This window comes from Marmota marmota, unplaced genomic scaffold, assembly GCF_001458135.2.
Source record: "Marmota marmota marmota unplaced genomic scaffold, marMar, whole genome shotgun sequence".
NCBI classification, from domain to species: domain Eukaryota; kingdom Metazoa; phylum Chordata; class Mammalia; order Rodentia; family Sciuridae; genus Marmota; species Marmota marmota.
Genome location: NW_025999853.1, coordinates 24,432,004 through 24,456,059, shown reverse-complemented (window position 1 = coordinate 24,456,059; position 24,056 = coordinate 24,432,004). Strand labels below are relative to the sequence as shown.

The 24,056-nt window shown below is 31.2% G+C and overlaps 1 protein-coding gene across 8 annotated transcripts in view; it reads left to right on the top strand.

Moving 5' to 3' along the window:
- The window catches only part of LOC107139799 (ALX homeobox protein 1), a 219,733-nt gene that overhangs the window by 99,004 nt on the left and 96,673 nt on the right, over window positions 1-24,056 (top strand). For all 8 annotated transcript variants that reach the window (XM_048804423.1, XM_048804414.1, XM_048804427.1 and 5 more), the window contains 5 exons: window positions 131-220; window positions 882-1,003; window positions 1,508-1,603; window positions 1,839-1,921; window positions 8,646-8,747. In XM_048804423.1, the coding sequence (XP_048660380.1) occupies window positions 131-220; window positions 882-1,003; window positions 1,508-1,603; window positions 1,839-1,921; window positions 8,646-8,747 (493 nt within the window). The remainder of the gene's footprint in view (window positions 1-130; window positions 221-881; window positions 1,004-1,507; window positions 1,604-1,838; window positions 1,922-8,645; window positions 8,748-24,056) is intronic.

The following is a 24,056-nucleotide window of genomic DNA, read 5'->3' as shown; positions in this document are numbered from 1 at the left end:
GCAAATTCCCTGTAAATAAAAATTCTGATATGTTTTGGCAACATTTGTAGTATATAAGACAATTTAAAGGAAACTTAGTGAAAGCTGTGCAAACTAAATTTTGTATATTTTAATGTTACTATTTGTGCAGGCTGCCTTAGAGAAAGAATGGCTAGATTTAGATTCCACCCGCTTCCCTTCACAAACACTGCTTCTCTCAAACCAGCTGCACTGGCCAAAGGTAACATGTCATGGAAACTTCTGAGTTCTCGATCTTTGTTCATTTCTTAAGGTTATGCTATGCTGCAGTGATTAATAATACAATTTATTGACTTGAAAAACATAATTACTTTTAGAAGCCTTTGACTTCCTCCTCATCCCCAGATGTAATTTTTCATGTAGCTTTTCTTTCATTTACTCCTATTTTTTTTTCTTTATTTTGGATTTCTTTCAACACTTTATTTCACAGTAGCAAAAAAAATAATAATAATGATATGCTTCAGCTGCATATTTGGCAGTAGACTAAAATCACTAGTTGACAGCACTTTAAAAATACAAAAATATGCATTAAAAGGGCAGCAGCTGAAGATTCTCAGTCAGAGGTCAATGGACTGCAATATCTGTTATTTATTTGATAATCTTTGAAGTTTTTGTTTTCTGAGATTTTTTAAAGATCTTTGCTATTAATCATTTTACATATGTGAACTATACCAAAATACGTGTTCTACATCATTATAACAAGTCATGTATGAATTCTCCAGAAATTTCATTTTAAAAAGTTTTTAATATTTTTGTGAGTTTCCCTCATGAAACTACTTGGTAACATGAATAGAAAGCAATACTTTATAAATGATAGAATTTTCCAATTTTCTTTACACTTATTTACATTTTTGTCTGATAAGATCTCTGGACCTTTGAAATATGATGATGCCTCACTTAATTTACCAAGTCATCCAGCTCAAGCATGGCTATGTAATGACAAAGAAAATTGTTTTTCATCAGAACACACACACTTAAATGGCAGGTAAGCTAAATTATTCTCTTAGGAAATCAACCTATAAAAGACAAAACATTATATTCCTTAAGCAGCATTACAAAAATAGATGTCAATTTACTTGTTTAAAAGATGGAACAACAATCAATATTAAAAATATCATTTTTTTGAGTTTTCAGTGTAAGAAAAAATGTGAGGTAGGTGCATTAAAGCAACTACAAAACTTACGTGTTGGCGAAATAATGTAATTAATTATTGCAAACAAGTGGATCTTTACTGCTTTATAGGTGGAGATAAGAATTAGAATAAAAGTCCCAGTGCTGCATTACTTTCAGCAATAGGATTGAAATATGCTTCAAGTAATTGAAATGTAAACATTTAAAATTAATGGCAGACTTTTATTACTTTTCAAGATAAAGTTTTTCTGTAAATGGATTTTATTTCCAACTTTGAGACAACATAAACAGCTTGTACTTTTAGACGGTGCTGATATTTGTGTTGATTCAGTTAAAAGTCATTTATTTCTATTGCCAGATCAGAAAATGGAACTTTATCCTGGACATCTGAATCTAAGACTAGTAGAAAGAGTTTACTAAGATCTGAAAAAGAAGAAAAAATTTCAGAAGAATGGTATGTAGTCTGTTTTACACTAAAACTTAAGAAATGGAGAGATTAATAAATGTCCAAGACAGATAATTTTCAGGATTTGAGAATGTCTTTATTAATTTTCAAGAAACTAAGCATCTGATTAAATGGGAATACAAATTTATTTTAGGATGATGTAATTCAGATGTGTGTATTTATCTTGATGTGTATATACAAGGCCTGGATATTTTTTGCCTTCATGAAATTTATTTTTTAACAGGGGATTTAAGGATATTTCTACTGCTCAACAAATGCTGAAGAGGGCACAGAAAATGAAATCGAAGAAATTAAAGAAAAAATTAGGTAAGTAATTAATATTCTTTGAATAGTAACTATTTGTGATATTGAAGATAAATTCTTTAAAAATACATTTTATACACTATTTTAATATGAAATAAATGAATGCACAAATGAATGTCTAAAATAATCACACCAAAAATAAATTTTAAAAAATTAGAGAAAATTACTATGCTATTACATTGAAGGATTTATTGTACTTTTAAAATACTTTTACCCTGTTTCTTATCTACTTTGCTATTTATTATTCTATCTGTTGTGTACTGAGTATTATGTTATAATTTGCTTCTAAAGTGGTTCGTTTGGGGGAATGTTGATTCTAAAGAGCATCAGCTTCATATTCCTTTGTGTGTTCTTATATTGCTTGATTATTCAGTAAACAGTATAAATTCGTCAGTTTCAAGGATTTAATAAGCTATGAAGATTTTTCAACTTGATACATTGAAAAAGAAACACAATTTATGTATTTGGGACAGTAGTTTTTGAAGAATTTGGGAAGTGTTCAAAGGCATCTTCTATCCTACTTGCCAGGCTACTCTTCAAATCATGTCTTTAGATAACACTAATGATTTTAGTATAGTTAATTAATATGTGGAAGAGCTTACAGATGTCAGAGCAAGAAATAGCAAGTTATGATTTTATTTCTTTATTTAGCACTATTTAAAATTATTTACATACAGCAGATAACTGCATTTATTTGTAACTTTATGAACTGATGCACTAATAGGCTTGTTATAAGTATCATTTTTAAAAAACTGAGTTTTTGTTCATCAGAAAATAAATTTATGTTCTCCTATAATTCTCTTATATGTAAACATAGAAGTGAGTGCTCAAAAACTCTTTATCTTTATTGTTTTTCTATGTATTATTTTAAATTACTAATTCAGTAGAATTCTGAATAATGTGTGTGTTTTAATGTTTAAAAAAATAGAAATAAAATAATCAAAATACTGTTGTTTTCCACGGAATAACTGATTTGTTGGCACATCACTAATCAGCTATTGAGAAGTTACAGAGGATTCATTTTCAGAATTGTACAAGTTTCCTTTGTTGGTTTTACATTAATGATAATTTTATGTTACCTTTTTGAGATAATTATAATTTTGTGTGTATTAAAATTTTGTTGGGTTTTAAATGTTGGGATTTTAAGCATTTTTAAAGAAAATATAAATAAATATTGTGATTTCCAAATTGTCTGTGACCTGCATTCTCATCTAGTAAACTCCTACTAAGTTTATGAAGTCTCTGTGAGCAGAAAACTCTGTGGTGGTTACCTGGTGAAACAGTAACCAAAACCCAGGCAACAGTCAGACACTCTTTTCAGTTCTGGGGATGTGGTATCCAGTAAAATAAATCAGTGTGATTTGATAAATTCTTTTATTGCTCTGATGTCTATTTCTATCCATCTTCAAGACTATGAGAAAAACAACTGTTTTGAGAATTAAATTTTTTTCTGAAACTCCTGGGGCAAGATCAGCTGTGAAAAAGGTTTAAGAACTGATTCAACCAATTTTCAACAAATAAATTTTACCTATTTATGTTCCAGAAATTTTTCTAGAACTATTCTTAAAAGATATTTTTAGTTTTGTTTTTTTTTTTTTTCAGTAGCTTCTGCATTCAAAGCTAAGGAAAAGTTTACCTTATCAGATTTGCCATTTGATTCTGTCTTGAAAAATATTTCTTTCTTACTGATTCTTGTAATTGAGGGGCTATTTTGTTTTGGTTGGGTCCTTTTTCTTAAATCACCATGAGAAATATGTATTAGCAAAGGATTCAATAAGCAATATATGCTCACACATAAATATTATTGCTTTAATGGCCACAATTCAATATAATTAGGTCAAAAAATAAAGCTGCTTTTTATCAGTCACAAGGGGGCATGGTAGGGTAACAAATAAAAAAGCACAGCCAACCATCCAGTTTAGTAACTACATCTTAACATTTTGTCAGTGCTCACAAAGCATGCTCTGTTAGATTAAAAATTCTGAGTGGCAATTGTATCATTTTTATGGGGATTATTACTCTTTTTACAAGATTCAAACTACATCTATGTTATTATGTGAGATTTTGAATTTTGCACATTTCTTCTTTTGTTTCATTAAAATAATATTAGATTAAGAAAACAAAAGCAACATTTCTTAGAAATTCGAATGCCTACATATAACCTATGTATTATCCCATATTATTATTCTACATATGAGCTTTATATTATCCTATATTCCTCTGTTTCTCCTTCACAGCAGATACACAAATTAAAAATATTAAGGGAGGATTAAAGGGAAGGAAAAAAAAATCAAGGCAATCCTTTCTAAGGATCACATCTTATTTATCTTCTGTTATGTTAATCATATAGTACTCATGTCACTTCTTTTAGTTTTGAATAAATTATTTAAGTCTCTACCTTAGGTTTTCTTCCTAGAGAATAGATATTTTTCTATTACCTTTCTCAGTTTTATAAATCAGTCAATGTGTGCTATGCCATTAATTTACTGGAATCTATCCAAATAATAGCCATAATTTTAAAACTTTACTTACTTATGATCTAAATCAATGTTTTAAATATTGAAATCCTGCTAAATAGTTAACTCCTGTGAAATACTTTAAATATACTAGTAATCTTTAAATATACATGGAGATGGTGTGTGTGTGTGTGTTTGTGTGTGTGTGTGTTTTATGTTAACAATTTATCAATTTGTAACTTCAAGCCACCAGAGGGCAACATTGTCCATAAAACTGCTGGTGCCGGGAGCATAGGCAGATCTATGGGGGTTGGTAGAGTGGTGGGAGAGGTGTCAGAGAATAGGAACTACTAATTAGTGCAATAAATGATATCCTACAATTAAACAAAGGCAGTGGTCCTCAAGGACATGGGGTGTAAACATGAGTATGGAAACTTTAATTCAAATTTCTGCCATGAAAAACTGAGAGCAATTTAATAGTAAGCACTTAACAATATTTCTTGTTCATATCTTTACATTTTTATTAGTCAAGGAATAGAAGTCAATAATATTTGAAGATGAGAGTGAAAATAGGACAAAAGGCATAAGGTGACTTAAATTTTTAAAAAGTGAGGTGTAATGGAATCAGTTGCAGATAGAGGAAGAAACTGAAGGAAGATGTTTAATAAAGATGTAAGGAACTGAGGAAATGTAGTGTGGACAGCTGTTGGGGGAGATTCATTATTGATGACTTCTGTTGCTTTAAGTGAAGCCATCTGCTTTAAAGAGAAGGAGGCAGAGTGTAGGACAAGGAACAGGAATTGATTAGAAGGTATGGGATGAAATCTAAAATTGTGAAGAGCTATCATGATCTACCCAGTTTATGTTGTTTTTCTCAGTAAATAAATAATTGCTTTTCCCCTCATGAGTGATATCAGCTTCAACCAATAATGACCAGTATTGTTTTTGTGGGTTGTTTGTTTATGCTTTACTGTTCCCTGGTTAGTATTTACAAAATTTGGTGATCTGCATTGGAATTTAGCAGAAACTGAGGATAGTTTAGAATTCAGTGCTGCAGTGAAGAATATCAAATGTAAGGCGAGTTACAGGTTTATTGAAAACATGCAGGGTCAATAACCTTAGGGTAGCAAGCATAATTGGTAGCAAGTCTGAGATTTGCTAGCTGGGGAAGGGGCGTGGTGACTGGTTTTGATGTGAAGTGTTTCTTAGAATGTTCTGAGTATATGGCTTTTGGTGCAGAACAGCTGGTAAAATGTTTAAGGGCTAAGAACATAGGATGCACAAATAATATGGTTTTTCTAGATTTATCATATTGATGCATATCAAAATTTCCTAGAGAAAAGAAAGAATAAGATGAAGAAAAAGGTTAACATTTAATCTCAACCAAGAATTAACCAGGTGGAAATTAAGAAAGGGTAATTTCGTTTTTTAATGTGCACTGAGTAGTTCAAGGACTGTAGGAAAGCAATTTGTTTGCAAAATGATAGTTTTAAGTGAGAGGATTCAAAAAGAAATATTGTTATGTATACTTCTATTGTCTAACTAAAATTATATTACTTAAATGAGATAAGTGATATAGAGCATCAAAGTATAAAGCCTTGTTCATTAGTAGGAACTCAGCTTACTTACATAGAGCTTTTTAAAAATATTTTTATTTCCTGTCATAAGCAAGCCATATTTGGGAGACTCAAAATTTTCTGAAAAAATAAAAATAAAAAAGTAACAGACCTGGTATTGATGATCACAGAGGAGTGGAATTAATGCGCAAAACTAATTTTACAGTCATGAGAACTGTGTCACAATTTGTACTTTACACATCCTTATCCCCTGACTTTCTACTAGACTGTATTTAGGGTTGTGGGGGAGTAAGAATAGTGTCTTAACCAAGGTGGTATTTCCAGGAACTATCAAAATCAAGTGATTTTTTCCCTCTATCTTAAATTACCAAAGTGTGTCTTGCTTCTTATCATTATCCCTTTGCAATCTGAATTAAGTTTTAAATCAATTTTTGCTGATGCAAGCAGAATGTTTTTAAATGAAAGGACATTTATACTTGGGGAATAAAACTATTTTATTGAATAAATTGAGCTGATTATTTTGGTTATTTGACAGGTATTAAATTATTTGATCTTGATAATAGTATAAGGAAGTGCTATTGTTATCCCTATTTTACATATTTAAAAAATAACCTCATAAATTGGGCACAGTGGCTCATGCCTATAATCTCATCAGATTGGGACACTGAGACAGGAGGATCTGGAGTTCAAAGCCAGCTTCAGCAACAGCAAGATGCTAAGCAACTCAGTGAGACCCAGTCTCTAAATAAAATACAAAGTAGGGCTGGGAATGTGGCTCAATGGTTTAGTGCCCCTGAGTTCAATTCCCCATACAAAAAAAAATTCATAGATAGATTGTTGCTTGCCCAAGGAAGTACCAAAGAATTAATAAAAGATCCATAGCTTTTGTTTTGTGTGCTATATTTCATAAAAGGAAGATATTATGGATTCATCTATTTCTTATACTATGAAAGATTTATGGTCTTTTCCAAGAGTACAATAGGTTGGAAATATTATAGTTGTTTATGTTGTAATATATATCTATCTGCTAATTGTCATTTATTGAGTGTCCACACTTATGTGGGTATTAGATTTGATGCTTTACACACATTATTATATTAAATTCTCACAGTAGTTCTTGAAAGTCAGTATTATTTCTGATGGACAGAGAAGTCATAAAATGAGAGCAATTGTTTTTAGAGTGATACAACTGGTAAAAATTGAAACTAGAATCTGAACTAATAATGTTGAATTGCCAGTCATTGCCAAGAGGCAAGAAGAGCAGGAGAATAGAAAGATGGTTATAAGTTATCAAAAGAAGTTGTGAGGTACCACACAGTTTGTGAACCCATAGAAATCTGTCTTCCCTGATTGAGTAATGCTTCTTTTGATATATCAATATTTTTTTAATGATTTAGGTGACACATAAAACTTATTCAATGAAATATACATAATTTTATTATTCATATTGATAATTCAAAATGAATTAATGTAGAAATATCCAATTATTAAAACACTTTAGGTTGCCTACACTTAGGGAAGTACCCAAACATTGAGATTTTTCTAATGTTAAAGAAGTATAATCTTGGTGTAGTGTGTTAATCAAAATTACTAAGGATAAATTATTACTAAAAAAAATGAAAATCATCAGGTTGCTTATATTGGAGAAAACTCTGCAAATGCTATTTATTCTGCTTAGAAAAATGCACATTCTAAGAAATATGCTACTTTATCATTTAATTAAAATATACTGTTTAATATTCATGACATTTAATATCTTGTTTTCCCACTTAGCATGTTGAGTTCTATTATACTAGATATTAATCAAATATTCTTAAACTCTCTTCCAGCCAGATGATACAGAATACTATGAAAATGTGTGCTACTCCAAATTGTGGTTTTTCCTACCCTACTAAATGCATAACTTTCCACCCTGGATTTCATTCCCTAGTACTTGCATCACTGTCTTCTTAGAGTTCTTAAGCAAAAACTCATAATACAGAAGTACTGAATTCTCATTTTTCATATTCCAGAGAATATGTATAGTATTTATTACAAATAAAAAGTTACATGCCCTACATTTAAATCACACTTTTTGTTTTGTAAAATAATACATTTAGGATATTTTAGACTTTAAAACCTTTAGAGTATTTGTACGTCTTTGGTAGGTAAATACAATATATTTGGGAAAAAAACACCAAAATTGTATGTATAAAATTAATGAAATAATTAATAATTTTTTCTTTGGCCCTCAATCTAATAGCTGCCTGCTTTCATGTTCCCATATCCTAGCTCTGTAATTTAGAGGGGGAAAAGTTGAACACATGTATTTTTTCTATAATGAGAACTTTATTGCCTAGTTATACATGTATAGAAATTTTGCTTTATTCTAGAAGAAATATTAGGGATTTTAAAAAGGAGGTAAATTAGTAAATAGTAAAGTATATGATGCCATGACTGGGAAGTTTACAAGCAACTTTTTTCACATTATTAGTGTTACTGTCCTTTATACTAAGTATTGGCTGTGTGTATATTCAGACAACCAAGAATATTGGTTGGCTACCTTTTCATATTATAAATTGGGAAATAAGATCATCAATATCATAGACTCCTATAGAGGGGATAATATTTTAATACCATCATAAAAAAAATATGTGGTCCTTTTAGAGAAAGAATGATCCAGAGCTGATCTTCTCTCTTGTTCTTTTTGTCTAGATCCCAGTGTGCGCCTAGCATTATTCAAAAACAATGAAAATAAAGTTTCTGTTATAAAATCACCAAAGCAGACACCGTCCAAAAGAGATGGCTACTTTGAAGGTATGGATTTAATACTTGATGCATAGAAAGATTAAAAGATCAGATATTATATTCAAACATATATTTTAATCCTCAATAATCCCCAAAATACACATGGAAAATGTGTACAAAATATATGAATAAAAGTCAAAATATGATCAGGAGCTAAAATACTAATTTAGTGTTTTGATATTTTGGTATGATAATTTGGCATTTCTATCAATGCTTATCTAAATTTTAAATTCCTTTTATCTTATGTGAAAATATAATGGCTGTATCATTAGTGCTATTAATGTAATTTAAATTTTACAGTGACATAAAATTACAGTGACTTAAAAAATACACTGACATAAGATTAGTTTATGTCAATGAAAGTGATCACATGTTAAAATGATGTTCCAGTATATCCAATATGTACAAATTTCATTAAACACTATAAATTATACTCCAGAATTTTAATTTTTTACAGTATTCACAGCTTGCTAACTCTCTTTTAAGGTTCAGTATTTGCACCCCTAGGTAGAAGATTGCTTCTGATTTTAATATTCAGGAGAATTATGAGTTTATATTATTAAACAGAAATATATAAATGTAATACAGTGGCAAGCATGACTTAAAACAATTTTTCACTTGCTTTCTTTTTAGTATTAAAATTTTTAGTGTTTTACCTATACTTTTGTATAGTAATTTCAAATAGAAAAATACGAGCCAGATACATTTTAATGGAAAGAAATTATTTAGGATTTTTAAGAGTTTATCTTTTGTAGATACTAAGTAAATCTTAAATTTATGCATCTTCATGATATGACTGAAAATACATTTCTATTTAAAGAAACATTTGGTAGTCACTAAATTTATTATTTTTTTAGAAATGCTCACTAATGTCCATAGGGGTAGAAGACGTGGAGGCTGGAGTTTACATGAAAGTTCACAGAAAAAAATACATATGTAGAAAGGTAGATAAAGCAAGTGTGCCAAATTATCAAAATTGTTGAATCTATAGATTATGGTATGTGTAGATTTGTTTTCTAATTCTATTTTTTGTCATTGTTGTTGTTGTTTAGAATTTTCTATGGGAAAACATTTTGAACTTTTGGTGTCCATTAAAGGTATAAAAACTCAATATAATTGTGAGAATTGCTAATGAGTTAATATTTTAATAAAAAATTATATTTCCAATATGAATATACGGCTTAGGTTTTAATTAGGATTCAGTTCCTTGTTAGTCTTCACCATTTCACTGTTTTTGAGAGGAAAAGTAGAACTTTTGTTAAAAACAATAACTCCACAGGTATTATCTGTTAAGTAGGATCATTGTTGATTTAGGAAGGAAATGTCTAGGAGTAAAAGACATTTAATTTATTTTAATCTTAGAATCAGAAAGGAGAAATCTATCCTAATGAGTTCTGTTGCATTTTCTCCTGTTCTAGGAGATATTGCCATCTAAAATAGTATGTGTATGCTTATGTTTATTAAAGTGTATTCTAATGTAAGATATGCTAGTAATAGCCAAAATAGTGACAAAAAGTGGCCCATTGAATATGGAACATTTCCACATATGCTTTGTGAGTGAGGACTTGTTTTGTTTTGTTTTCTTTGCCCTATGTGAAATGTGTTTAGTTTACTGTTTCATTGTTTTGTTTTTGCAACCCCAAGTATGTCTTACATTTCATTTTTCACTGAATGGGCTTTATGTATATACCAGACTTTCTATCTAGTGAGTCACAGTTTTTTTAAGGATTTAGGGTTTTGTTTTAAGGAATAAGCTTGGCTGAAACAGTTCTATATATAAGAAAATTTTCCCTAATTAATATGTTCATTTTTGCCCTTTGTTTTAAGGGGACCAAAAGACAATTTACCCATTACTGGTCAGGTTGAAAGCCATGCTATCTTTAACTGCTGCTCTGGACTCACTTCCCAGGCTCATACTCATTTTCTTAGGCCACAGAGAACAACTTCCAAGTTAGCAGCCTGCCCCAGCTGCCCAGTAGAGGGTGCACTTTGAAATAAGCTGTTTTAGGTACAATTTACATATTACAAAATATAATTTAGGAGTATAGTTCAGTAAATTTCATTTACATAACCATCATCACAATCTAATTTTAGAACATTGGAAGAGCTTCCTATTCCTTAAGAAAACATTCGAATAAAATTAATAGTTGGGCTTCTTTTTCTTTCTCTTTTTTTAATTTGTTCTTTTTAGATACACATGACAGTAGAGTATATTTTCACATATAATAAATATAGTATAACTTTTTCTAATTAGGAGTCTATTCTTGTGGTTGTACATGATGTGGAGTTTCAATGATTGTATAAACATAGGAAAGTTATGTCCAATTCATTCCACTGTCTTTCCTATACCCTCCATTCTCTTCATTCCCCTTTGTCTAATCTACTAAATTTCTATTCTTCTTCTGACTTTCAAAAAAAGGTGGGGAATTGCAATTAAATTTTGTTGTAAGTTCAGATTATCTGACTGAATTTTGGGATAGATCTGGCATAAATGGTGTACCAGCCTAGTCTTATAATTCCCTTGATTTTGTTGAAATTATGTCAGTATTATTTGAGTATTGCTTTCTATAATTCCCATTTATTTTATAGTAACATTGTATGATGTTAAAAAATTAAATTTAAAACAAAATTTATTTTCCCGCTTGGCAAAAGACACTGTGAAATTTCCATGGTTTTTATAAATTAAATAAATGTACTAAACTTCTTTGATTATTATTGTGGCATTTTTCTGAGTATCTCTAGCAGGATGGGATATACTCTGTCTCTGTTTTTCTAGAGTGGAAAATATGGTTAAATTTAAGGAAGATTTTATATGAAATAAATTATATTAAATAGATGGAAAATGCCATTTTACTAGTTTGTGTGTTATAACATTATTCTGTCTTGTTCATGAACAATTTTGACCTTTAACCTGATCTAAGTTGAGGAACCTTTGTTACCTCTGTAACCTAATATATGTTCCATGTGTCAAATGAGACAGTTCTTCCTATAAGACTGAGAACCTGGGAACTGTACAGATTTAACGTTGGCTTACTTTGATGATTAATTTGTAAACAAATTAATTTGGTTATTTTTACAATCAGGTGTCTACCTTAGTTTACCTTTGTTATCACCTGTAGTTGTTCTTGGGCTACAATATATGACATTGCTTTACAATTCAGACACTTTCTTGATTATTACCTTGAAGATCTCCTACCTAGTTTTAATTTTTTTTGTCTGTCTTACCACTCTTCTTATTTTTCACTGGTATAATAGAAAGCATAGCTTTATGGGTATAGTTTGTGTAATACAATTTGAGTCTTTTTTAGCTCCAGTTTAATTATTAAATTAATTTCTAGAAGTGGAATTAACAGATCAGAGCATGGGTATTTAAATACTTGTAGCACATCATTAAACTGTTTTACAAGAGATTTATAAGTTTAAGCATCAGAAGAGTGTGCATGGAGTGCCCATTTCACTCCACCTTCATTGGTATTCCTTACAGTCACATATTAATTTCCTTTTATTAATAGTATTGTTTTCTTGATAAATTATAATCATATGCATTTATGGGATACAGTATGATGTTTTGACAGAGGTATACAAAGTGCATGATTTAATCCAGCTACTTAATAGATCTATCACCTTGCTTGCCTATCATTTTTTTTTAATTTTAAAACAATTAAAATTTACTCCTAGTTGTTTTGCAGTATACTGTGCATTATTGACTACAGTGGATCTGCTATGCAATAAATCTCAAAATCTCTTCCTTCTATTTAAACTTTGTACCCTTTGATCAACAACTCCTCACTCCCTCCCTTATTCCCTTGTACCTAGTCTCTGGTAACCCTCATTCTACTCTCTACTTCTATGAGTTCAACTGTATTAGATACCACATATATGTGAGATCATTTGGTATTTGTCTTTCTATGCCTACATTATTTTACTTAGCAAAAATATCCTCTGTATTCGTTCATGTTGCCAAAAATTACAGGAATTTCCCTTTTTAAGGCTGAATAATCTTCCATTTTGTGTGTATACATGCATATATGTATGTATGTATGTGTACATATATGTGTGTATGTGTAGACATACAGATATATAGATATATATATAGATAAATATAGATAAATATAGATTTATATGTATATCTACACATACATATATATAGATATAGATATCTACACATACATATATGCATTTGCTTTATCCATTCTTCTGTTGAATGACCCTTAAGTTATTTACATTGTATTGGCTATTATGAATAATGCTGAAACATGGAAGTATAGATAATTAATTTTTCAACATACTAATTTCACTTCCTTTATAAATGTGCCCAGTAATAGGATTGCTGGATCATTTGATAATTCTATTTTTGGATTCTGAGGAATTTTCATAGTGCTTTTCATAATGGCTTATATGAATTTACATTCCTACCTACAATGCACATCAGTCCCTTTATTTTCACATACTGGCCAACACTTGTTAGCTTCAGTCTCTCTCTCTCTCTCTCTCTCTCTCTCTCTCTCTCTCTTTCTTTAATGATAGGCATTCCAACTAGAGTGAGATGATGTTTCATAAAGGTTTTATTAATTTTTATTTTTCTGAAGATAAGGACACTTTTTTCATGTACCTATTGGCCATACCTGTCTCTCTTGGAAAAATGTGTGCTATGGTCCCTTGTTCATTTTGTGGTCAAGTTATTTGCTTGCTATTGAGTCTAAGTTCCTTAGACGTTTTTCATATTAACCCTTTTATCAGACATTTCTCCCATTCTGTGGGGGTATCTTTCATATCACTTATTGTTACATTTGGTATGCAGAAGCTTTTTAATTCTATGTAATCCATTTGTCTGTTTTTACTTTTGTTGCCTCTGCTTTGAGGTCATATCTGAAAATCTTGCCTGGACCAAAGTCGTGGATCTTCTTCCTATGTTTTCTTTTAGTAGTTTTGCAGTTTCAGTTTATTGAGGAAACTGTCAGTCTCCTATTGAGTGTTCTTGGGACCTTAGACAAAATCAGCTGACCATATAAATCTCTGTGCTTATTTCTTTTTCTTTCCATTTATCCATATATCTGTTTTATGGCAGTTTTTGGCTGTTTGATTATAATCACTTCATAATATGTTTTACAGTCAGAGAATATGATACCTTCAGCTTTGTTCTTTTTCCTCAAGATTGTTTAGCTATTTTGTATCTTTTGTGGTTCCATACAAACTTAGGGATTTTTTTCCCATTTTTGTGAAAATTGACATTGGAATTTTGGTGGAGATTGCATTGAATATGTAGGTAATAGTTAGTATGAACATTTTCATAAAATTAATTCTTATAGTCCTTGAACTTAGAATATCTTTCCAATTGTTTGAATATTCTTCTGATTCTTTTGTTAGTTTTTCACTTCTGTGATTAAGCTTGTTGAGTATTTGTTGTTGCTGCTCTTGTAAAAGGGATTTTTCTCTTAATTTACTTTTTGGATAGTTTATTATTACGTGTAGAAATACTACTGATTTTAATATGCTTATTTTTATATGCTTTTCTTAATTTAAAGTTTCATTTCACTGGAACTGTAATAGTTTTTCTGGTAGACAGTCTTGGAGCTTTCTATATTTAGGATCATGATGTCAGAAAATAAATTTTCCTTTCCTTTTGAGATGCATTTTATTTTTTTCTCTTGCCTAATTGCTTTGACTAGGATTACCAATGGTACGTCTAGAGTGGGAGTCCTTGTTTTCTCCCTGATCTTAGAAGGAAGAGCTTTCAACATTTCACCTTAGACAGTGATTTAGCTACCAATTTCTCATATGGCCCATATTGTGTTGAGGTACATTGCCTCTGTACCTAATCTGTTCTGAGTTTTAAGATGTTTAACTTTTACAAATATTTTTATTTCTCTGCATCTATTGAGATGATCATGTTTTTCTTTTTCGTTTCGTTAACATAGTGTATGACATTTATTGATTTGCATATATTGAACTGTCTTTGCATCCCACAGATAAACTACACTTGATTATAACTGTTTGAATCTTGACTCCACCATTTGTTAACTTTGTGTTCTTCAGATATTATTTAATGTTTTTTTGCATTGATTTGCATCTATGAAATTGGATAATAACAGTACCTAGTTTGAAGTATGAGTATTACATGAGATCATGCTTGTGAATGTTTCTAAATGTTTGGAACATACAGTAAGTATACAGTAAATGCTCAAAAGCTGTAATCATTGCAACAGGAATTTTTAAAATATGGCTTTATTTTTTCCTATTTATAGTTTGTAGAATTTAATGTATTTCTTAAGTACTCGGTTAAGAGTTTTGTTTATATTCTCAGATTCAGTCCTTTAGAAAACTCTGAGGAAGGTTTTATAACTGTCACCATTTACAGGTAAGGAAACTATGACTGAGAGTTTGATAAGTAACTTTCCCAAGGTCATACAGAAAGTAAGTGGCTGAAGGGAAATGGAGATAAGTTCTTTATCAAAACAAATGTAGCTAAATCAAAACAAAATGCAAAATGCTGAAGAACAAGGATTATTAGATAATCCTAAAATGTAAATATGCTTAAAATTAAAATTCTTAAGAAAAATAAAGACTTATTAAAAAATAAAACAAAACATTAATGACATTAATAACTGCAGTTATTTCTTTCTCTTTCCTTACATTTAATATGAATACTTTAATTTTCAGATATATAAGAACTCAACACACAGTTTAAGTAAACTCTCTATTTTTGCTTCATTTAGTCCTGTTTTTATCTACATAAGTTAAATGACTTTCCTCTTCTCATCTACTGAAACTTCTAAATTTGCTACTTCTGAAGCCAGTGCCAAATTCAGATTTCTGTCATTGGCTAGAGAAAACAAGCCAGGAAAAAAAAGAATCAGGTCTGGACCAATAACTTTCTCAGACAGTTTAGTCTTAGCTTCTCTATTCTCTGGGACAATTTTACTTGATTTTAGAGTCAGGTTTTCTTAATTCCCAGTGTCATGCTGTCATCACTAACATGATTCCTATTTGTCCTCCTATAAAATAGAAGATTTACAGATACCATATGTTCTTTATATGACATAGATGTTCAAATATTTCTGTATTAAAATTTTTTAAGTACTGAAGACATTTAAAAAACCTTTAATTTCTATAATTTTTACTTCAGAGCATTCTAATCAAATCATCTTCTTTTGTGGTATTTTTTACTTTATGATTACAAGCATTTTTTCTGCTTTTTCCCTTTTAATGACAGCTTAGTGCATAGAATCACATTATGTAGATTGTTTCAAAGTAGGTCTTGGATTTCCATAGCTGTATATAGTACTTGCTAAAAATGTACAATGACTCTGTATGAAGAGCTGGCAGAATACATGCCACAGGGTATGTACAGGCCAACAAAGGATACCCAAAAGCATCCTATAAAGAAGAAATACTCATAGACTTATTTACACTGAGAGAGACACTATATTAGTCAAAATAGACATGAATACAAAGATTTATGAAATGTGGTTTAATCGGCACCTCAGTTTCTAGCAAACACTGCAGTTTGAATTACTATTTTCCTACTAAATGTTAAGCTTCGTGTATCTGCAGCCCTTAGCATAAGGCCTGATGCGTAATCATTGCTTAATAAATGTTGCTTTAATGAGTACATGAAAACACAAAGAACCCTACTCTTAAATAGTTTAAATTATAGATCTGTTATAAGATGCTTACATGATGTCTTTGAACATGCTGCTTTCTCTTGCCAAGTTTGGCCCACTATTCCAGGTATCCCAGAAAATTTCTTCACCTTGCCTAATTCTGATCATTTTAGTCATTAATCCTTTAGGAAAAGTCTTCTGACTCCAGTTTGTAACAACACTCACTATGTGACAACAGTATCCTAAATAAACTTTAATAAGTAATATAATGTGACAATAATAGTCTTTTAATTCTTACCTGTCACTGTACCATTTGAACAGAGCATTTTTCCAAGTGTTTTATATAAATTAACTAATGAAATCCTCATAATAACCTTTTGATGTAGGAGATAAGATAAGCTTAATTTTTTTTAGAAAACATGTTGAAAGTTAAAATCTGTATTTGCAAGGAATTAAAGAAGAACTAGCAAAGTCTTGTAATCAATTTTGTAAAATTTATTTTTATTTTTTGACTAGTAGAGAGAAAAGGATCTGGGGAAAAACTCAATAGCAAAAATAAATAAAAACGTGGGCTATGTTTTAATTACTCTTTAATTTTTTAATTTAATATAATATTTTTATAATAACTAAATATTTAAAATCTTTCCATGGCCTCCTGTTGCACTTTGAACAAAAGTTATACTCCACTTTATGACCTACCTGCTTATAAATGTCAAGTCCCCTTTGTATTACTCAATTATGATAAGCCCTTTCTTTGTGACTTTTGAACTGTATCTTCTTTCTGCGTAGAAATTTTGCTCTCAGCACATTCCACAAATGGCTTTTATTGATTACTTTTCACTTCTCCAATGTGAGGACCTTCCCTTCTAAAGCAATTCTTTCCTCTGTTCAGTTACTCTTTCTCACAGCCCTTGCTCCATTCTTGACATTTATCTGCCATTATCATATTCATTGACTCAAGCTGTTTACCTATTTATTCTGTTTCCACTTATGCAGAATATAACTTTCATGAAAGGAGAACCATGGCAATGTTGTTCATTATTATATCCACAGCAAATAGAGCAGTGTCAAGAGCACACTTGTCACCCAGTTAACATTTGAATTTAAAAATTGCACATAATATGCTTATAATTAAAACCACTAAAATATTTTCTAGGCATCATTATTCCATGTAATAATATGAGGTTTGGAATCACTTTTAATTTTCTACAGAATAAAATCTTATTAGGAAGTTTTGTCTAATGAAGCATAAAACAAACTATATTTTTAAAAATTATATTTGGATAAGGGATTTGAAGGATGAAAGAAGAGCCTATTAAACTCATCTTCATTTATATCAGTTATAAATAGTTGGTATTTTCTATATTTCCCCTAAAATTCAGCCATAATAGAATACAGATATTCTATTCCAAAGAATGTATTTATATGTATGCATTTTTATATGTATATATAAACATATACACTATATATATATATATATATATATATATGTATATATATATATAATATATAAATACTTTTATTTACTTATTTATTTATTCACCACAGTGAATCCAACCATTGTGTATATCCATAAGAATTGGTTCCTAATTACAATAAGATATATTCTGTGCTTGTATAATTATATAAAAATGCATTCTACTGTCATATATAACTAAAAAGAACTAATAAAATAAATAGATTCACCTTACTCTGACAAAATTCATGAAAGTAATTCTTCAAATAGGAAAAATAACAAAACTTCTCAACTCAGAAACATAAGACTTTTTAAACTCAGTAATACCAGACTCTGGCATCTTGTTAAAAACTAAGAAAAATGAATGTAGGTATACACACTAAACACCAAGGCTCCAGAATATTGATAATGATGTTTGTGAGTGAGCTCATACTCTGTAACATACTGTTGACTGGATATCTTATGAGAAATTTATTTCTCACAGTTTTACAGATTGGGAAGTCCAAGATCAAGGTTTCAGCCAACTCAGTTCCTAATGAAAGCTGTTCCTAGTTTGCAGACAGCTTCTTGTTATGCCTTCACTTGGCTTCTCCTTGGTGCATTCTCTCAGGTGTGAGGGGGAGAGTGAAGGAAAGAGAGATACCTCTTCCTCTTCTATCAGGGCCATTAATCCCACCATGAGAGCCCCACCTTTGTGAATAATCTAACCCAAATTATTTCTCCAGAGATTCCATTCCAAATATGATCATCATGGGGATTAGGGCTTCAACATATGGATTTCATTGGTACACAGAACTTTCAAACCATGGCAACATGCCTTCACCCTCCAGGCAAGCAATGATGAGTCTTTTTAGAGATTCTTATGAGTCTAAGAACCAGCTAACTGTTGACATAAGGTATATCCAACATAGGACTCAGGTAGGTCACCTTAAGTTGAAGCTCTCAATTAACAGTCTTCACCCACTTCTGCAGTTTCCCATCAGTTTTATAGAACTCCTACTCTACAATATTTGCATGTCAATGAAGATTTTTAAGCACTAAGAAAAAACTTATAACATGAAAAAATGGGGGGAAAAGTTACAAACTTAGCAATCAACTTGAAGAAAAAAGCTCTATTGTAATGGGAAAAAAATCTTTGAGAATGCCATGAATATTTTCACAGACATAAGAAAGGATTACGTCCATGCAAGGATAATGAGATGCTTTAATTAGAGAGAGTCCAGAGAACCAAAAATATCTTTGGAAATCAAAACACAATAGCACTAAAAAATAAAAAACTCATCAGAAGACAAAGTTATAGAAGATAGTATTTAATAAGTTACCTAGACAAAATAGCAGATATACAATGTAATAGGGAACATGAGAGGAAATTTTTAAAAAAGGGATTGGGCCAAGGAAATTCACACTTAATAAATAATGAAAGATCCCAAAATAGAAAAACAATGACAACAACAAATATGTTGTTTATTATTAATAAATAATAGAAAATTATCAAAGGAAGGGTTCAAAAGTATTTTGCATAACTGAGAGCCCCCACTTCCAGGTGAAGAGGGTCCATTAAATATTAGGAAAATGAAAAAAAAACATTAACCCATCTATTTGGGACATCTTTGAAAGATGTCACAAAACCTGGGAAAAAGAAATCTGATTGTCTGATATACTGAAAAGAAATACAGTCTTTAGAAAAGAGTGTTGGTTTTAACTACAGATATATCTCTAGAAAACTAACACATGGATGTATAGAAGATATAACCTTCTAACAAAAATTGAGGATTAATTAGAGCACATAGAGAACCAATTAAAGGTAAATAATGAGGTAAGTAAATTTGAAAAGATTCTTTAAATTATACAAGGAAGAAAAAGGTAATCTGTTCCTGTTTTGCTGCTTGTTTCTTTCTATTAGCAACTGTATATTTGTTGACTCAAGTCAACAAATTCATGAAACAATAGATTTCACACAACAATAAATTTACTTAGCTTTAAGGAAGGATAAAAAAGAGGAAACTATGAAGATGCCCAGTGTAGTGGGTATCTTCATGATGCCCTGGCACCACGTCTGGTGACCTAATCACTCCACACTTAGGAAGTGAGAGATGGGGTTTTGAATGTGTGGATAACTTTAATTCAGGGAAACCATCAGTTCTGGGGAATCCCAGTGGCTGATATAATTTTTTATGCCTTCCCCTCAATCATATAAGGATCATATGTTTTCTTTCCCCATAGGAATCACTATACTGAGCATGTGATTAATTATTCCCATGCAGTTTCAATACATCGAGTGATTCTCTATCTGGGGGAAAAATATTAATCATGCATCTTCTCAGGTATATGACTAGCTAGTCAGCTTAGAACATGTACAGACTTTTTAATCATGATTATTCCCTAAATAATACAGTTTAACAACTGTGTACATGACATTTAAATTGTGTTAGGCATTATAAGTAATCTGGAGTATACAGGAGGATGTTCATGTATCATATACAAATGCTATGCCTTTTTAAAGCAACTGAGCATCTGTGATCTTGATAACCACAAGGGTGGAGCGGTATTCTGGAATGAATCCTGTATAGATACATAAGGATGACTGTACTTTATTTTTCTTAACTCTGAATCAAATTACTTTTCATGCGTGAGATTTTTTTGGTGGGGGTGTTTGTTTGTTTTATCTTGTTTTAAATGAGTCTTATGTTCCTTTCTCTTTTTGCTATCTTTACCCACCTCTGTCCCAGTGGTGGAACAACGAATAATGTACTGGCTTCAAATTATATAAAACTTAGTTTGAATCCCAGCCCAAGGTTGTGTAATTTCAGCTAAGTTATTTAACCTTTCTAAACTTGATTTTCTTCATCAGTTAGCTGAAGCAAATAATATTTGCCACATAATGTCTTCAAGTAAATTGAAAAAAACTATGTAAAAACCACTAGAAAGAGCTAGCCTTCAGAATATAGGAAGGAAACCTAATTCCTTATCTTCACTATTATTTCTATACCTTTATTGGATATCCACCTTGAGTTTGGCATTATACAAGGGAATGAGAATATAGTGATGAATGAAATAAATACACATCATGGGTAATGGAGTTCACTGTTTGGAAACAGGTGAAGGTAGAGAAGCAGAGAACAGGAGGCATTGACATTTAGATACACTCATGTAAGTGTATAATAATACAACTGAAAAATTTCTGCAGAGGAAAGGTCAAGTGAGCTCAATATAATTCTAGTTCAGAGAGATGAAGAAAGAAGTAACACCTGATCTGTGTTTGAAGGTTGAGTAAAAATGACTAGGCAAAAGGAAAAGTTGTGTAAAATGAGCATTCTAGATGAAGACATGGTCCTACTCAAAAACTTTGAAGATAGGTAGCCTGGGCTACTTAAGAAATTGAAAGATTACTGGTATGGTCAGAGAACAAGGAGTGAGATACAGCTGTAAAACTTCACAGGGGACAAACCAATTTTATTCTGTAATTTTTAGTCTATAACGAGAATTTGACTTTCTATACTCCAAGAACAACAGCCATTAAAATATTTTAAGCAAAAAAATGAAATAATCAGATTTTGCAGGTAATGATTATAGGTCTTCAGAATAGATAGGAAAAGAGCAAGAGTGAAGATAATGAGGCTAATTAGAATCATTGCAGCAGTGTAGTATGGAGATGGTACCTTGGACCAAGGTGAAGATAATAAGCATGGAGATATAGAGAGGGAAAAAAGCAAAGAATTAGTGATCACAAAAGTATGTTCTGCTTGCATGTTACCTATTGAATGAGAATAATACCTATCCTATAGAGTAATTTTGAGGAGTAAGATAATTGCTTAGTGCAGATATTGTTTAGTACTTGGTATAATTTAGTATTGTTTAGTACTTGATATAATCATTATTTTTTATTTCTATTATCATTCCAAAATTCCCTATAATGTTCTTTACTTCTGTCTTGGTCATTTGTGCCCCACTTCCTTTCCATGTGTAAAGTTTTGATTCTTGCTTTAGATGTTGTACTGACTTGTTTTAATTTGCTATGACAAAACACCCAAAGCTAGAAACTTATAAAGCAAAGAGGTTTATGCTCAAAGTTTTGGAGGCTAAAAATCCTGGATATGGTTTCCCCACATATTCAGCGTTTGGTGAGACCCTCACAGCAGATGGCTTCACAGTGGTGAGAATGTGTCCAAAAGAGATCACATAGAAACAAGGAAGCCAAGGACCCAAGAAAGGCCAGTCTTTTTTTCTTTTGTAACAACCCACTCTTGCAGGAACTAACTCATTTGAGAGACAGCATTAATCCATTAATCATTTCCAAAGGTAGTACCTCCACTGACCTAACCACCTGCCATTGGGCATCACTGAGTAAAGGTTGTACTACATTTCACATTGCAACACTGGGGACAAGATTCCAAATCATGAACTCTTCTGAACCATAGCACATTCAAACTAGAGCAGATGTTATAACCTGCCTAACCTCATAGTGTTCTCTCATGATGGACCCATGGTTAGCTTTCTCTTTTCTTCTTGTTTTCCTTAAATTTCTATCTGAAAGATCTCCCCTAACTTCTTAAAATCAGTGTATGGAAAGACCACTTCTCTGCCACTGAAAAGGCAATTCTACTACCCCATCCATTTTATTCCTTGACAACCTTCTTAGCAGTCTAATCAATGTCTTTATTCCTCACCTTCTATTATTCTGCATTTCTAATACCTCAGAAAGCATTTCGAGCTTCCAATTTTTTAACTATTGACTTTGTCTCCTCTCCTTGAGAGAGGAGACACAAGTAAGTAAGAAAAATTTCAGAAGTTTAGCTGAGAGAGAGACTAGCTTGTGGACCATAGCATAAAGCCAGTATGCAATCTTGTTATCAACTTTCGTAGAGTATATACTCTGGCCACATTCCTGTCATTCTGCTCAAGCTACATTCATTTCACTAATCAATGTTAATTTCTTGATTACCAAATTCAGGAACATCTTTTCCATCCTCATTCTACTTGCCCTTTCTTCAGTATTTACTCTTCCCAAGATTTCTCTTCCCTTTTTACATCTTCATTCGACCTCACTCCTGATTCTCCTGTGATCTTACCACTCCATTTTTGTCATCTCTCTGCCTATTCCTGCTCCCTAAATATTTATATTTTGTAGAATTTTGTCTCTGGCCTTATTCTCTACTCAATACACATATATTTTTGAAATCATATTAGGTTCTAGAGATTCAAAGAAAAATATAGGTATACTAGGATGAGAAAAAAAAACATTTAAAAACTGTCTTTGAGTCCAGTTGAGGAGACTTACATAAAATAAGCAAGACAAAATATCATGGAAATCCATATCAGACCTGATTTCATGGCATGACGTGAGAATAAAGACAAAGCACCTAATTCTCACCTATAACTTGTGCTTATTGGTAATTACACCCATATCTCTATTTTTAATCCTCTCCCTTTGATATTTTTTAAGTATTTTCAAGCCCAGCATGTCTACTCTGAAGTAGACATTCATTTCATTTCACTCTGTATATCTGTTTGATCCTTTCTATTCCAGGTCTCTGTTCATAGTAGTATTAGCCCTTAACTTCCTTTATCTCTGAAAGTCAAAGTCATCACATTTAATTCTATTCTCATTTCCTAAATACAAGCACTAACCCCACATATCCCATTTCAGTCAATGTCTCTTGCCTTGAAATAGTGTAGTAGTCTCCTTTCTAAAATCCACACATCTCTCAGTCTTGGAAATGCTATCATCTATATCTCTATTGCAGTGTCTTTTCAAAGCATAAGTTCTGCCTCTAGACCACTGCTGTTCAAAGTGTTAATGTCTGTTTCCTCTACTACAGAAGCCAGGGTCTTCGCTCTGTAATGCTTATCACTTACTGTTCCCAGTCTACTTTTCTTTTCTTTTTTATTTTTCTTTGAAATTATTTTGCACTATCCCAAAAGATTTTATTCTTTTGTTACAATCTATCTTTTGGGAAGCCCCTATTTTCCCACATTTGTTTAGATTCTAAGAGCCCTGAGATCACACTGATTTTTATTCTTAACCTTTTTATCATAAACTAAAGCACAGATAATGAAAACCACTAGCAACACCTTGTGACATTCCTCCTTAGCCCCTGAAACATTCCCTGACTATATAAAATGAGCTCAATATATCACCAGCTTTAATAAACTATTTGTTCTTTCCAAAATGTTTCTGTTCTTCATACCCTTGTGTTATTTCCTGTCTATAATGACCTTCCTTACTTTTCTAGTGTCAGCCTTTCATTTACCCTTCAT